Source organism: Amblyraja radiata, chromosome 1, assembly GCF_010909765.2.
Source record: "Amblyraja radiata isolate CabotCenter1 chromosome 1, sAmbRad1.1.pri, whole genome shotgun sequence".
Taxonomy (NCBI): domain Eukaryota; kingdom Metazoa; phylum Chordata; class Chondrichthyes; order Rajiformes; family Rajidae; genus Amblyraja; species Amblyraja radiata.
This window is the reverse complement of record NC_045956.1, coordinates 168,200,451-168,217,576: the sequence shown is the minus strand read 5'-3', so window position 1 is coordinate 168,217,576 and position 17,126 is coordinate 168,200,451. Positions and strand designations below refer to the sequence as shown.

At 41.7% G+C, this 17,126-nt stretch overlaps 1 protein-coding gene and 1 non-coding gene across 3 annotated transcripts in view; both read left to right on the top strand.

The window, feature by feature from the left end:
* The window catches only part of immt (inner membrane mitochondrial protein), a 43,667-nt gene that overhangs the window by 11,156 nt on the left and 15,385 nt on the right, over positions 1-17,126 (top strand). For both annotated transcript variants that reach the window (XM_033034938.1, XM_033034928.1), the window contains exons 4-9: positions 427-562; positions 4,490-4,630; positions 5,360-5,479; positions 8,437-8,573; positions 9,033-9,136; positions 13,737-13,872. In XM_033034938.1, coding sequence (XP_032890829.1) covers positions 427-562; positions 4,490-4,630; positions 5,360-5,479; positions 8,437-8,573; positions 9,033-9,136; positions 13,737-13,872 — 774 coding nt within the window. The remainder of the gene's footprint in view (positions 1-426; positions 563-4,489; positions 4,631-5,359; positions 5,480-8,436; positions 8,574-9,032; positions 9,137-13,736; positions 13,873-17,126) is intronic.
* LOC116983600 lies at positions 14,312-14,448 on the top strand. The gene has a single exon (XR_004414759.1). It is a non-coding gene; the product is annotated as a small nucleolar RNA SNORD94 (small nucleolar RNA).

Below are 17,126 nucleotides of genomic sequence, written 5' to 3'. Positions count from 1 at the left end.
TGCCAGTGAGCATATGCAAATATCAGCCTGTCACAACAATAATCCACGATAAGTGAATGGGTAGATTGTTAAACTGTACGTAATGATCAAGCATTTACAAAGCCCGGAATGCATTTAAAAAAGGCCCCCACGTTTTCTGAAACCTTCCATTTGAACGTTGAAGTGAGCACCTGATTTTCTTGAGCTTTAGGCAGGACATAATATCTGTCAGCCATTGTGTATGAGTGGGCGGGGTAGGTTCCGTCCACCTGAGCAGGATTGTTCGCCGAGCCAGAACCATATTTTGATTATGTGAGAGAAATTTAAATCAAAGCATTTATTGTCAGAACTTGCCTGTTGTGCTCAAGCATTTTCAGCTCTATGGATTATTTTGAAATGTGTAATACGGCAGTGTGGTTAATTCTACATTTAATTTTCTGTTTAAAGGAAATTGAGGGACCATTGAAAATATCAACGACCGCTGAAGCGTTGAAAGATTCCAAACAGCCGAAAACCATGCGTAATAAAGATAAAGAAGTTTTACCGATTGAAGAGACTGTGGGAGGAACTAATACTGAATCATGTAATTTAAAGATTTTATTGCGTGTTATTTAGTACTGTTGGACAATATTCTACAGTATCTCAAAAGAATTGTTGGGTGAATGCCCAATTAGAAATAGATCATCTCCAAACTAATTGGGTAATCCATAAATGGGTGTAGAGAAAAGAGCAACATGTGTTGAACTAGAATTGGTCAGATTGTCCATTGGTTTAAAAAAAAGTTTACTGAGTATATTTTTATGCTTAAAACTTCATTTTTTATTCTCTCAAATATTCCTAATTGTTCCTAATACGACATGACAGCTGTGGCACAGAGGCAGATGGCACAGGTTGCAGAGCTGTTGCCTCACAGCTTTGGTGACGGGATCAAACTTGACTTCCAGTTCTGATAGTGTGAAGTTTGCAGCTTTCAGCTGTATTTTAACTATAAATATCTCTATTTTATTATCGCAACGTTTAAGAAACATTTAGACAGGTACAGATAGACAGATAGGATAAGTTTAGAGGGATGTGGGCCAAACTCAGGCAGGTGGGGCTATTGTAGATGGGACATGTTGGTCGGTGTGGGCAAGTTGGGCCGAAAGGCCTTTTTACTCTATAACTGTGAATATCCTCCTGGTGCTCCAGTTTCCTCCTTTCTCCCATGATGAAAAATGTATAGGTTAGTTGACCACTGTAAATTGTCCCCAGTTGAAGATAGAATTTGGTGATGAGGGGATGGGGAAGATGAGAATGTTGGGAGAATACAATGGGATTTGCGACGGAGTCATATATAAATATTGATGGTCGATATAAACTTGGTGGGCTGAACCGTATTTCTCTCTCGTCAATGCCAGTGTTTATGATCAACACAGAACTGGGTTCACCTGACTTTATGTAACTCCATAATAAAGGACACAAAGTGATGGAGTAACTCAACAGGTCAGCAGCATCCTGGAGAACATGGATGGATGATGTTTCAGGTCAGGACCCTTCTTCAAACCACCATCTGTAGTTACCTGTTTCTACCTTATGTATCTCCATAATGGTTTCCTTCTGGTCCTGTATCAGTTAGTTGATTCAGCTGTGATAGTGGTTGATGATGAAGAACAGTGGCTACACAATAAACCCTCGTTATTATGGACCTCTTTATAACTGATTTCGGCTATAGTGATTGCATCTACCAACCTTCACAGCTATGCTGGGCTGCCAACGCCACTCCCGGCCCGCATCACCTTCCAGTCCGGGCTGCCGACGCCATTCCCGGCCCGTGCCACCGATGCCACCCCCAGCTCGCGCCGCCTCCATGGCTGCTTCCGGGCCAGACCTACTGCCGCCATCGCTGGCCCACCCAGCTTCCTCCGTTGCCTCCAGCCTGCCGCTGCCGCCATCACCGGCCCTTACCTGCAATTTGGTCGCGCGCCAACCGCGACCAATGACTCCAGCAATCCTTGCCTCAACTCACCAGGATTCCAGGCCCAGTTCCAAACCGAGAGTCTGAAGAAGGATCTTGACCCGAAACATCACCTATCCATGTTCTCCAGCAAAGCTGTCTGACCTGCTGAGTTACTCCAGCACTTTGTGTCCTTTTGTGTATCAACCAGCATCTGCAGTTCTTTGCTTCTACTGCTTATGCAATGATATTCTATTACACGATAATCATTACTTGGTTACAGCGGACAGTCGGCAATAACGGATACTATTTTCCCCCTCTATGATCTGTTATAATAAGGGTTAACTGTATTAAACAGATTTTTTTTTTTTAATGCCAATAGTCAATCTAAAACATCTGTATTTCTTAAATGCTGGAACCTGTTATGTCTTGTCTTCCAGCATTTGTTAATTCCTGAATGAGTAATTGTGCATCTCTACTTTTCCTTCTACTAGCCCATCGAACATGCTTTCATCCTTTTCTAAGCAAGCGCATCAATCTCAGTGCCAGTTGTCAAGATACCAGAACATTTAACTTTGTTTATTTTCTGCCCAGTTTCAGCGGAACTGAGCTGAGGGTATTTTATGTTTTTCTGCACTGCAGTCTGTCATATGCTGAGAGAATGGAGTGGCTGGGCTTGTACACTCTGGAGTTTAGAAGGATGAGAGGGAATCTTATAGAAACATATAAGATTATTAAGGGTTTGGACACGCCAGAGGCAGGAAACATGTTCCCGTATTGGAGGAGTCCAGAACCAGGGGCCACAGTTTAAGAATAAGGAGTAAGCCATTTAGAATGGGGATGAGGAAACACTTTTTCACAGAGTTGTGCGTCTGTGGAATTCTCTGCCTCTTAGGGCGGTGGAGGCTGGTTCTCTGGATGCTTTCAAGAGAGAGCTAGATAGGGCTCTTAAAGATAGCGGAGGCAGGGGATATGGGGAGAAGGCAGGAACAGGGTACTGATTGGGGATGATCAGCCATGATCACATTGAATGGCGGTGCTGGCTCGAAGGGCTGAATGGCCTACTCCTGCACCTATTGTCTATTGTAATTTTAAGTCTAGACAGCTTAAATTTATAGAGACATGGAACTGTAGATGCTAGAAATGATGAAAACACAGTGCTTGATAAACTTGGCAGGTCAGACAGCATCTCTGGAGGACATGGATTTACTAAGAGGGTGGTGGGTTTATGAAATGAGCTGCCAGAGGAGGTAGTTGTGGCAGATAGAATAACATTTAAAAGACCCTTGGACGGGTACATGGAAAGGATTGGAAGGACATGTGCCATATGCGGGCAAATGGGACTATCTCGATGAGTCATTGGATGAGTTGGGCGGAAGGGTCTTTTGCTGTATGAATCTATGAATAGTCGACGTTTCGGGTCAGGGAATTTATAACCGTTTTGGGTCCAAATCAGATGTTTTGTAGTTTAGGTTAGTGTGGGAATTTTAAAGTGAAATTGACGATGCTCCAATGCTTGGAGAAGAGGCAGATGAAAATTTAATTATTTGAGTGTAAATAAAAAAAGTACTCGTATGAAATAATGCAGGAACAATATTTCAAATAGCTTTTTAATCAAAAAGCGAAGTTGATGTGCAATGTATGTGGAAAGGTCACGTGGGCAAAGAAAGGCACTTAGATTGAGTGCCAAGTGGAAGAGTGCATTGAGATAACATTCCAATAGCTATGAGCAATTTGATTTATGCTTGGAAAGTACATGATTATAATTGGATTTGGTACAGAAATTGGCATCACATCAACACTGATATCCGTCCACTCTACATTGTGTAACTCCATTGTGATTTCCTCCTGTTTCTGTATCAGCTGATTCAGCTGCGATGGTAGTTGGTAATTAAAAAGAGTGGGCATAAGGTAAGAGGGGAAAGATGTAATCGGAACCTGTGGTCAACTGCCAGAGGAAGTAGTTGAGACGGGTACAATGACTTAACATTTTCATAAATTCAAAGATTATAGGAGCAGGATTAGGCCATTTGACCCAACGCCTACTCCGCCATTCAATCATGGCTGTTCTATCTTTCCCTCTCAACCCCATTCTCCTGTTTTCTCCCCATAATCCCATACAACCTTACTAATCAAGAATCTGTCAATCAATGCCTTAAATATACCAAATGATTTAGCCTCCAAAGCAGGCTATAGCAATGGATTCCACAGATTCTCCAACATCTAAGACTAAAGAAATTCCTCCTCATCTCCTTTCTAAAGGTACGTCCTTTTATTCTGAGTCTATTGGTTCTGGTCCTAGACTTTCCTACTACTGGAAACACAAATAGATATTTGGGCAGGTACATACAGTAAGAAAGGTTTAGAGGAATATGGATTAAATATGGGCTAGTGAGACTAGCTTCGATGGGGCACCTTGGTCGGCACGGACAAGTTGGGCCATAGAACATGTTTCTATGACATTCGTAAATCAGTGAATGTAGGAGTATGAAGTGAGATCTTGACTGTATATCTCTTGAAGCATGACTTTTAAAGAATATAATTCTCTTGTTCACCACAAACCCAAACTGTTTTCAGATGCGTCGACAGATGCCGCTGCAATTATTTCTGCTGTTGGTGATGCCCCTTCCATACCTGCTCCCGTGGTCCAAGTTGAACTCGATGTTTACGAGGAGAGTTCAGAAATTACGAGTGAGCATAAAATGAAACACACAAATGGTAGGTAAAGTGGATTTTATTGAAAAAATAAAGTTACCCATGGGTTTACCAGAGATAACGTTTTGCTCAATTAGAGAGCATTACTACCATCTAATATTGCACGTTTCATTAGATCACTGGGGTGTTACATTTTTCATTCAAAACTAAACCGATAGCCAGTAACCTAATGTACTGTGCATTGAGTATTCTGAGTTCAATTCCTCAGAAGGTATGTATATATGTATTGCCATTTCTGTTCAGTGCTAAGATATCTGGCGCATTCTCAATTCTCATCAGAGCATAACTGATGCTGTGCCTTTATCTTCCTCAACTATGAAGCTTGAATAATTCTCTCCTGACCTCTTGCTGTCTCAGCAGGTGGTTGCTGAGACTGACCTTCAGTGAATAATACTGAACATATAATTTTCAAAGCAGCTATATTTACTGATCTTTTTTTCTGTGAAAAATACATTAGTGCTAAAAACTTTAGTTGGAGATGATTTTGATAAAACATAATTGAGTATTTTGGATTCAAGAAAAATCTTACAGCATAGCTGATTTAATGAAAAATTGATTGTAAAATGTAGGGAATCAAGAGTCGAGAGTTAAAAAAAAAACGACAACACAAAAGATATGTAGCTGGAGAGAAATCTCTTTTGGATGGTATTTTGAGCAGTTTGGTTCAGCTAATTTATGTTGGTTTATTTTGTGGGCTTCCGGTCATTAAAAATAAATATTCCTTCTGCAAAGATAAAAGCTGTGGTTGTAAAAATGACGGCCCAAAGGGACAACGCATAGAAGAACGTTCGCCTGATGAGGTGGCAAAACATCTAATTCAGAAAGATTTGGAGGAGCATGCTAAAGTTGTAGGTAAATAAAAACATTTTCAAATTTATTTTTTCGAGCTAATTTATTTTGTGTTGACTATCATCCTTAGTGTGACGGTATTCTGCCAGTATTGTTTTTTTTTTGTGGCAAAGTATTGCTTTTAATCTTCACCCAACCATGGCAGTACTTGCCACACTAGGGTTTTATGATCTCTTACTCTTTCATGTACAGTGCATTCAGAAAGTATTCTGACCCCTACACTTTTCCACATTTTGTTACGTTACAGCTTTATTCTAAAATTGATTTAATTATTTTTTTATCATCAATCTACACACAATACCCCATAATAAAAAAACAAAAACAGGTGTTTAGAAATTTTTGTAAAGTAATTAAAAAGAAATAATTGAAATATCACATTTACATAAGTATTCAGACCCTTTACTCAGTACTTTGTTGAGGCACCTTTGGAAGCGATTACCGCCTCAAGTCTTCTTGGGTATGACGCCACAAGCTTGGCACATCTGTAATTGTGTAGTTTCTCCCATTCTTCTCTGCAGATCCTCTCAAGCTCTGTCAGGTTGGATGGGGAGTGTTGATGCACAGCTATTTTCAGGTCCCTCCAGAAATGTTCGATTGGGTTCAAGTCCGGGCTCTGGCTGGGCAACTCAAGGACATTCACAGACTTGTCACGAAGCCACTCCTGCGTTGTCTTGGCTGTGTGCTTAGGGTCGTAGTCCTGTTGGAAGGTGAACCTCCGCCCCAGTCAGGTCTAGAACCCTCTGGGGCAGGTTTTCATCAAGGATCTCTCTGTACTTTGCTCCGTCCATCTTTCGCTCGATCCTGACTAGTCTCCCAGTTCCTGCCGCTAAAAAACATCCCCACAGCACGATGCTGCCACCACCATGCTTCACCGTAGGTATGGTATTGGCCAGGTGATAAGTGGTGCCTGGTTTCCTCCAAACCAGAGCACCAGGGAAAACAACCCTTTTGGCAAACTCCAAACGGGATGTCATGTGCCTTTTACTGAGGAGTGGCTTCCATCTGGCCACTCTACCATAAAGACTGATTGATAGAGTGCCGCAGATGTAGTTGTCCTTCCGGAAGGTTCTCCCATCTCCACAGAGGAACTCTGGAGCTCTGTCAGAGTGACCATCGGGTTCTTGGTCACCTCCCTGACCAAGGCCCTTCTCCCCCAATTGCTCAGTTCGGCCGGGCGGCCAGCTCTATGAAGAGTCCTGGTGGTTCCAAAGTTCTTCCATTTAAGAAGGACGGAGGCCACTGTGCTCTTCGGGACCTGCACTGCTGCACAAATTGTTTTATACCCTTCCCCAGATCTGTGTCTCAACACAATCCTGTCTCAGAGGTCTACAGACAATTCCTTTGTCTTCATGGCTTGGTTTTTGCTCTGACATGCACTGTCAACTGTGGGACCTTGTATAGACAGGTGTGTGGCTTTCCAAATCCGGTCCAATCAATTTAATTTACCACTGGTGGACTCCAAGCAAGTTGTAGAAACATCTCAAGGATAATCAATGGAAACAGGATGAACCTAAGCTCAATTTTGAGTGTCTGAATACTGATATTTCAGTTATTTCTTTTTAATTAATATGCAAACATTTATACATTTATAAATGCCTGTTTTCGCTTCTTCATTCTGGGGGATTGTGTGTAGATTGACGATTAAAATAATTGAGTTAAATCCATTTAAAAAAAAGGCTGTAACGTAACAAAATGTGGAAAAAGTGGTCTGAATACTTTCTGAATGCACTGTAAATGAAGAAAAGCTTGTTTAGTATTGTCTTTCAAGCTATTGAAGTACTTTTACTATTACAATGTAGAAAATATGGCAAATTGTGTGCATGTGGTACCACAGTGATCATTGTGACTAGATAATCCCTTCATTGGTCATATTACTTGATATTTGACCCTGTCCCTATTCACTATCCGCTAATAGTTCATATATTCACGTTCCTTACTTAGCAGATTCCAGCATTGACCTTTGTGTTCCTGCATATCACCCTCTCTAAGCTATCCATCTTCATCCTCTCCTGGCTTCATCTGACCTATTTTCATTTTTTCCCCCAAAAAAATTCCTCTGCTGTCTGTCTCCATCCATCATTCACCTACCTCTGCCTCCCACTTTCCTACCTGGCTCCAAATGCCTGCCTCTCATTTGTCTACCTATATCTTCCTGCTCTGTTTCACTGTTCCCCCTCTCCTCCTTGTACTGGTCATCTCCCCTCTCCACTCTCGGTCCTGATACAGGGTTTTGACCAGAAAGCGTGATCATTCTTTTCCATTCACAGATGTTGCTTGACCCAGCAGATTGTTTGCTACTCCATACTCCAGCTTCTGCATTCTTCTTGTAACCCCATAGTGATTGAGACGTTGGACAGGACACCAAAATAAATTTGTTGGTTGAACCTTGAAATTGTACCAGGTTTTTATGTCACTCAAGGCCATGATGGCAGAATTTAGTTTAATGCCAACATTTTCAAATTTTTTACCACAGACTGCAATTTTGTTCATTTCATTTTATTTCAGCTTTGCATGAAGGGTAGACTGTCAAATTCTTGTATCTCTACTGTTCATTTAGGATAAGAATGAAGTTTGAAATAAAATTGTATTCTTCCATTATGATTTGTTGAAATAAATGCACTATTGATATTTTTAAGCCTTTGCGAACTAGCTGTTTTCACCTTGGGATGTTGGGGTTCTCTTTCAATTTATATTCCTGATTTTATTCTGGCAAAGCATCTATGAAAGTCAATGTGGACAGGTCATGTTTCAAATGTGATGCATCATAATCTAAATATTTCACATACAGCTCATTTGGCAAATTGCCAATTGATAAGTTTTGATTTTGACCATTCTGCTTCACTGAATATCCAATATTGATGATATTCTAGAGACCAGAGTGGTTTCTTAATTTGTTTAAAAGCAAATGGAATTGTAATGCCGATTTAATATTCACCAAAATATTCATTCTTTCTAATCAGCAATAGCATCAACTTTGGAGGATGCTCTTGGCAGGAGTGCCCAAGTAACACTCCAGGCAATTGAAGCTCAGGATTCAGCAATTGAAGCCATTACCTCTCATTCTAGGAGGTTGAAGGAAGCCATGGACGAATCTGAGGTAAAACCTGAAGGAGACAAAATCATTAAATTGTTAGCAAATTCGTTTAAAGGCTCCCGCTCAAGCCACTTTTTGAACCACCTATTCCAGAACTGGTAGTTTACTATCCGCAAGATTCAGTTTTTAGTTTGTCCAGTTGCTTAAGAGTCTTTTGGTAGAACCTTGGTTCCTATGTGGATCTGGGTCACCTTCCAAGTTCATCTTCAGTCCCAAGGATAAGTCATTTTACCTTGGTACTGCACAGGAAAAACAGCCTTTGGGATATGGTTGCTGAGAACACTATCTCCCTGATTCCTATCTTGTTCTCTGCTGTGATAATGTTAGTATTGACATATGCAGCAAAATACTGTAAATTGGAACGTTCATTTATTTTTAGCCTAATAAACTTTCTATTTCTCTGTTATGACATCAGATTTACGATATGTTCATTTTTATAGAGATTTAATTCTTCCTTACCAGCATTCTGCAGACCGAAAGTCAGAACAGTGGCGAGCTTTGGACAATGCTCTAAGTACTCGCAGCAAGTTTGTGGACCGAGCATCGGATGCTCTGACGAAGGCCAAGTAAGTTTTCTGTTTTGTGTGTTCTTGACGTTCACGGGTTAAAGATTTATTCCGAGATCAGGTACTTTGCATTGGAAATTCCCTCAGACATATTCCTTCCTTTTCTGTGACATTTTAGCTGAAGGTTATTTCTGGTGCAGTGGGAATGCAAAGAAAAAGCTGCAAAGAATGGGAAGTGGGGTGGCACTGGGAATATACCCATCCTCAATGTTGCTCAAACCAATGAATGAATAATAACGATGAGGCTTGTTTCTATTTGTGGTCATCTTTGACCAGGAGTGCCGTTTATAGATGATCCATTTTTTGTTTCCCTGCATCACATAGGCCAGTCTTCAATCACTTTGGTTGAATCCACACAATGTCAAGAAATAGTTGAGAGCAATGAATAAACCCGACCTGTAGAATTGGACAATGTCATGGCTGTAATTCTGACGATTTTCACTCTGGAACCAGCTGTAAGTCCTAACCAGTCAATCTACAATGTTTCCATCCACCTGATGGTGTGGAAAATAACCCATGAAAGGCAACCAATCTGGACAGTTACCAGCTGACTATTCAATCCCCAATCCACAAACACAAATAGTTTCATTAAGGCTGTTATGAGGCATCACTTTGTCAAAAATAACCTGCTTACTGCCGCTTAGTTTGAGTTGCAGAAGGATAAATTAACTCCAGGCTTCATTGGCATAATCATGGCCTTTCAATTGATTGACTCCACGTCCAACATGACAAATATTGATTGTTTTACACCCATGGTCATCTTGTGCACCATCCACAATATGCACTGCAGTTAAATACCAGTGAACAGGGAAGGAAATTAGTACTATTGGCAGATAATTGAGGAAATGCATTGAAACATAGAAAAATAGGTACAGGAGTAGGCCATTCAGCCCTTCGAGCCAGCACCACCATTCAATATGATCATGGCTGATCATCTAAAATAAGTACCCCAGTCCTGCTTTTTCCCCATATCCCTTGATTCTTTTAGCCGTAAGAGCTAAATCTAACTCTTGAAAATATCCAGTGAACTGTCTTCCAGATAATTCCACAGATTCACAACTCTGGGTGAAAACGTTTTTCCTCATCTCAGTCCGAAATGGCCTACCCCTTATTCTTAAGCTGTGCCCCATGGTTCTGGACTACCCCAACATCGGGAACTTTTTTTCCTGCATCTAGCCTGTCCAATCCTTTAAGAATTGTATATGTTTCTATGAGATCCCCTCTCATCATTCTAAATTCCAGTGAATACAAGCCCAGTCGACCCATTCTTTCATCATATGTCCGTCCCGCCATACTCTGTACTCTCTCAATAACAATGGATGAATGAATAAGTTTATTGGCCAAGTATTCACACAAAAGGAATTTGCCTTGGTGCTCCGCCCGCACATGACATACAGTGACAGTTAGGAATGACACATAAAACATTAAACATTAATAATAAAACATTATTGATTAAACATGTGAATTAAATAAAATACCAGAGTAAAAGGAGACTACTGCTCGTGGAAAAAGCTGTTTTTATGTCTGGCTGTGGCAGCTTTGACAGTCCGGGGTCGCCTTCCAGAAGAAAGTGATTCAAAGAGTTTGTGGCCAGGGTGAGAGGGGTCAAAGATGATCTTACCCGCTCGCTTCCTGGCCCTTGCAGTGTACAGTTCGTCAATGGAGGGAAGGTTGCAGCCAATAACCTTCTCAGCTGATCGGATGATTCGCTGCAGCCTCCGGATATCGTGCTTGGTGGCTGAGCCAAACCAGACCAGGTGAGGACAGACTCTACGATGGCCGTATAGAATTGGACCATCATTGCCTGTGGCAGATTGTGCTTCCTCAGCTGCCGCAGGAAGTACATCCTCTGTGCCTTTTTGACTGTGGAGTCGATGGTAGCCCCCCATTTAAGGTCCTTGGAGATGATTGTTCCCAGGAACTTAAAATACTCCACAGATGACTGTGGTATTGTTGATGGTGTGGGGTGTGGGGAGGGGGAGCTCTCCTAAAGTCTACTATCAATTCCACTGTCTTAAGTGCATTGAGCTCCAGGTTGTGGCACCAGGACGCCAGCTGTGTCTCTTCTTGTCTAGGCAGATTCCTCCCCATCCTGGATGAGTCCAATCAAGGTTGTCTCTTCCTCAATAATGACCTTCCTCAAATTAATAGGTAGACAAAAATGCTGGAGAAACTCAGCGGGTGCTGCAGCATATATGGACCGAAGGAAATAGGCAACGTTTCAGGTCGAGACCTTTCTTCAGACTGATGTGAGGGTGGGGGGCTGGGAAGAAGAAAGGAAGAGGCGGAGGCAGTGCGCTGAGGGAGAGCTGGGACGGGGAGGAGAAAGCAGGGACTACACCTCCATTCCCCATCAGTCGGTATCTATAGTCCGGGTTGGGTCCGAACTGGGAGGCAGGGAACTGGAGCTGGAAACCATGATGTACAAGATGGAGGTGCGGGCATGTCTTGCGAAAGCAAACGTGGCTGTGGTAACGGGTCTGGGTTAGGATGTGGCCGTAGAGTTGGAGGGAAGGGGGAATCACAGAGGGGGGGCAGTGAGAGAGGAGGTTGTTAAACTGTCTTTGGAGAGAGGAGGAGAACTTCTTCAAAGTAGGCATACCTTGAGGAGATTTCACTATGGAGTAGACGAAATGTCTAAGAAGGATTTAAGAAGAAATGTTTAAGAAGAAATTAATAATGACCTTCCTCAAATTAGGAGACCAAAATTGCATTGATCTTTTCCTTTTTACATATCTAAAAAAGCTTTTACAATCAGTTTTTATATTCACCGCAAGCTTTCTTTCGGGTTCTCCCCCCCCCCCCCCCCCTTTTAATTAACCCCTTTGCTGAGTTCTAAATTTCTCCCAGTCTTCCGGTTTGCTGCGTTCTCAGGCCAATTTATATGCCTCTGGGATTTAACACTATCCTTGATTTCCCTCGTTAGCCACGGTTGAGCCGACTTCCCCATTTTATTTTTCCGCCAGACAGGGATGAACAATTTCTGGAATTCATCCTTGCAATCTTTATATCAAATGCAGGTTAAGGGAAGATTTTATTGCTGTTTATGAAGTTTATATTATTCCCAGAAAGAGACATCTCAGGTAGATGGGGTGGTGAAGAAGGTTTTTGCCTCTTCATCAGTCTCGTAATTAAAGAATGGAAGTGGGATTTTATATTACCAATATACAAGATGTTGGTGATACCATACTTGGAGTATTGTGTTTTGGTCACCCTGATAGAGGAAAGGTGCATTAAGCTGGAAAGAGGGGTGCAGAGAAGGTCAATGAGGATGTTGCCAGGACTTGAGGGCCTGAGCTACAGGGAGAGGTTGGGTGGGTTAGGATTTTATTCCTTATAGTACAGCAGGCTGATAGGTGATCTTACAGAGGTACATAAAATCATGAAAGGAATAGATAGTATGAATGCACAAAGTCTTCCCAGGTGAATCAAGAACTAGAGGACAGGTTTAAGGTGAGAGGGGACAGTTTCAATAGTTGAGGCAGATACATTAACAACATTTAAAAAACACGGACAAACACATGGGGAGGAAAGGTATAGAGGGATTTAGGCCAAACGCAGGCACATGGGATTAACTTAGATGGGGTATCTTGCTCGACATGGACAAGTTGGGCTGAAAGGCTTATTTCTGTACTGTATGACTATATATGGTTTGATTGTACTTGTCGTGTATGGTATTACGTGGATGGTGTGATTGTACTCGTGTACACTATGATTTACCTGGATAGGACATGAAACAAAGATTTCACTGTAACTTGGTATATGTGACAAAAATAAACCAATAGCAATATCAGTATCACATTGTTTTTGAAGGTCACAATAGATGACAGGTATTTCCTGGAGATATATTGTCTTAGTTATGTACCTCGTGGGGTTCATAGGTTCATAAGAACTTATAGCATGGACCATTGTTAGCACCGTTCTAAGTTTAATACAGTGAAATGTCACTTTTGCAAACCCCATCTGCTGAAATGTGAACTGTACCAATTGGTTTGTGCAATTAAAGGGTTTTTGATTATGAGTAAGAAAAGTCACCTCCCTTGGTAAATGCAAATTCACAAATTGTTAAAATAGTCATAGTGATACAGTGTGGAAACAGGCCCTTCCACCCAACTCGCCCACACCGGCCAACAATATCCCAGCTACCTTAGTCCCACTTGCCTGCGCTTGGTCCATAACCCTCCAAATCTGTTCTAATTATGTCCCTGTCAAACTGTTTCTTAAATGTTGTGATAGTCCCAGCCTCAACTACCTCCTCTGGCAGCTTGTTCCATACACCCACCACCCTCTGTGTGAAAATGTTACCCCCCGGATTCCTATTAAATCATTTCCCCTTCACCTTGAACCAATTTCCTCTGGTCCACGATTCCCCTACTTTGGGCAAGAGACTCTGTGCATCTACCCGATCTATTCCTCTCATAATTTTATACACCTCTATAAGATCTCCCCTCATCCTCCTACGCTCCATGGAATAGAGACCCATCCTACTTAACCTCGCCCTATAGCTCACACCCTCTAGTCCTGGCAACATCCTGGTAAATACTAGTGCTTAAGTATTAATCAAATCAAAGACTAATCAAATTTCTAAACATTTTTTCAGAGAAGAGTTGGATAATCTTCGGAATACAATTGAAGAAGCTAAGCATACTCAGATCAGTTCTGTTAGACCACAACTTCTGGCTGCTGAAGAAAATCTGAACCACATGATAATGGATCTGGATGATGTAGTAAAGAAGGTAATCAGCAGTTTCTATTTTTGTAAAACTCTTTTCCTCTTTCCTTTTTAATCATTTATCAGATGCAGCAACCTGTGGCAAGACACAATTTCAATGTCTCGGTTGCCTGACTTTAGAAAATAAGACTGATCTTATTGTTGGTTGGGAAGATAGGGGTGAAGGACCTGTCTAGATTCTCTTCCCTTCTGTTCTCATACACAATTCCGATGACACCTCGGTCTCATTTGATAAAATATGACTAGATCTGTATTGAATTTAGGAGTGATACTGAATTGTTATTAATGCTTTGCGTTCTTTGGGACTTCTTGTTCATTCTCCTAAGAATTTTGTACTATTCCAGTTAAATAGTCCTTTGAAATAAATTATTTTGGTACACATGACAATTAAACACTCTTGGCTCTTGATGTCATGGGTATAATAGCCCGAGTAACAGACTCTGCTGGCAATGATGATTGGCGCAGGGGTACGGACCTCAGCTGAAGAATGGGAGCTGAGTGTGGCCGTTTCTCACTCTGCTTGCGTGTAGTGGGCTGTTTGAGAGGCGTCCACATGAGAAAACGCCTTGATCTGAGCCGGAGAAAGTTATGAGTGTGATTTCACCAAAATAAAATACTGCCTAATATTGATTAACGCCATCCCTGTGAGCCATTTGTAATGTGAAGATTTTGAATGATTTGGCATTTCTTGTGAACGGTTTGTGTTTTAGTTAAATATTTTGCTGTGTTGCCAGCCTATTTTTCTCTTATTCTTTCTGTGTTTACAAACCTGTTATGCTGCTGTAAGTAAGAACTTTATTGTTCTGTTTCTGTACATATTTCAGCTAAGCTAAGATATAGAAACTGTGCCAATAGGCCCATTGTTTCAAGCTGTTCTTGATCCACAGTACTCATTTCTGCCTCCCGGACTATTTTCTCTGCCCTATGTTCTTGATGCCTTCTGAAATCCCATCTGGCTTATCATAGCAATTGGGAGGGCAAAAAGAGGACATGAAATGGAGCTGAAATGCAAGTAAAGGAAAATACCAAGTGATTCTGCAGCACAGTAGCACAACAGTGGAGTTACTGCCTTAGGTTCAAAGGGTTTCAAAGGTCTTTTATTGTCACATGTACCAATTAAGGTACAGTGATATTCGTATTACCTTACAGCGCCAGAGGCCCGATTTCAATCCTGACTACGGGTGCTGTCTGTACGGAGTTTCTGCATTCTCCCTGTGACCGCGTGGGTTTGCTCCGGGTGTTCCGGATTCCTCCCACACTCAAAGGCGTACACGTTTGTAGGTTAATTGGCTTTGGTAGAAAATTATAAATTGTCCTTAGTGTGTAGGATAGTGTTAGTGTACGGGTGATTGATGGTCAGTGCCGACTTGATGGGTTGAAGGGCTGTTTCCGTGCTGTATCTTTAAAGTCTAAAAGCTATATACAATACAATACAATGCAATTTATTGTCATTTGAGCCTCAGTGGCTCAAACGAAATTCCGTTTCCACAGCCATACAAACAAAGACAATTTCCTACAGACATACACACAATTTAATTCACACAAACATCCATCACAGTGAACCCACTGTGATGGAAGGCAAAGTCTTTTCTCGCTCTATATTAGGTTTTTGTGTATTATTAAAAGAGTGGGGAAGGAATAAATCCCCTCATTAGCATGGTCGTCTGTGTAGAACCACAACAGGAAGGGGAGATATTAAATTAATACTCTCATCTGTTTTTACTGAGGAGATCATGGAAGCTAAGGAATTGAGGCATAGACGTTGTGATGTATTTGATCATATACAAGTTTCCAAAGAGGAGATATTGGTAGTTTTAAAACGCTTTAAGGTGGATTAACTCCGCAGAGCCTGTCCAACCCTGAGCTTGGACCTTCTGGGAAACTAGGTAGGAAATGGCAGAGGTCCTTGATATTTGGATGATCTTTAGCCACAGGTGAATTTCAGAAAAACTGCAAGGGCGGCTAATGTATTGTTATTTAAGAAGGGCAGCAAGGACAGGGTCAAGGGACTACAGGCTGGTGAGCCTGACATCAGTGGTGAGAAAGTTATTAGACGGAATCCTTTGGAATAGGAACTACCAACATTTGGATAAGCATGTACTGTTAGGTATACTCCATATTGCTTCATGTATGAGAAATCGTGTTTTAACAAGTCTTGATGGAGTTTTTTGAAGTGGTCATCAAGAGGATTGATGAGGGCAGGGCAGTGGATGTTGTTTATATGGCTTTCATCAAGGCCTTTGACAAGATCTTGTATGGTAGGCTTGATTTAAAGGCGAGATTGCATGGAATCCAAAGTGAGCTAGCAATTGGATTCAAAATTGGCTTGTAGGAAGGAGTCAAAGGATAGATGTGGAGGATTGTTTTTCTGATTGGAGGCCTGTGGCCAGTGTGTGCCACAGGGTTGGTGCTGGGTCCACTGCTATTTATGTGCATGAATGATTTGGATGACTGTGTAGTTAACATTGTTAGTAAATTTGTAGATAACGCCAATATCGGTGGTATAGGGAAGGTTATCTTCATTTACAACAAGACTTCGATCAGTTGGGATTGTGGGCCTGGAAATGGCAAATGGAACTTAACTGACAAGTTGAGGTGTTGCACTTTGGTTTGTCAAACCAGGGCAGAACTCGCACAGTAAATGGAAAGGCCCTGGAGGGTGCTGCAGAGAAGAGAAAACTGGGAATACAGGTGCATGGTTCCTGAAAAGTGGCAAGTCAGGTGGACAGCATGGTGAAGAAGGCGTCGTGCATGCTTATCTTAATTGGGAATGGGTCTAAGGACAAATGTTGGGTAATCATGATGCAGCTGTACATGTCATTGTTGAGACCATACTTTGAGTACTGTGTATAGCTTTGATGGTCAATAGTCAGATTTATTCGTCACATACACAACAAAAGTGCAGTGAAATGAACTTGCCAGCAGCGGTACAATAAAAAAGAACACACAATACACAATAAAAATTGAACACAAACATCCATCACAGCACTCATCACCGTGGTGGACGGCACAAAGTTCAGTCAGTCCTCCTCCATTTTCCCCCGTGGTCGGGACCACAAACCGCCGCAGTCGCCGCTGATGGCCCAGCTATAGGAAGGATGTCATTAAGTTGGAAAGGGTGCAGAGCAGATTCATCACAATGTTACCTGGGCTTGTGGGCTTGAGTTGTGGGAAGAGGTTGTAATGGTTTCCTTCGGAGCATAGGAGGCGAAGGGGTGACATTATTGAGGTGTATAAGATCATGAGGGGCATGGACAT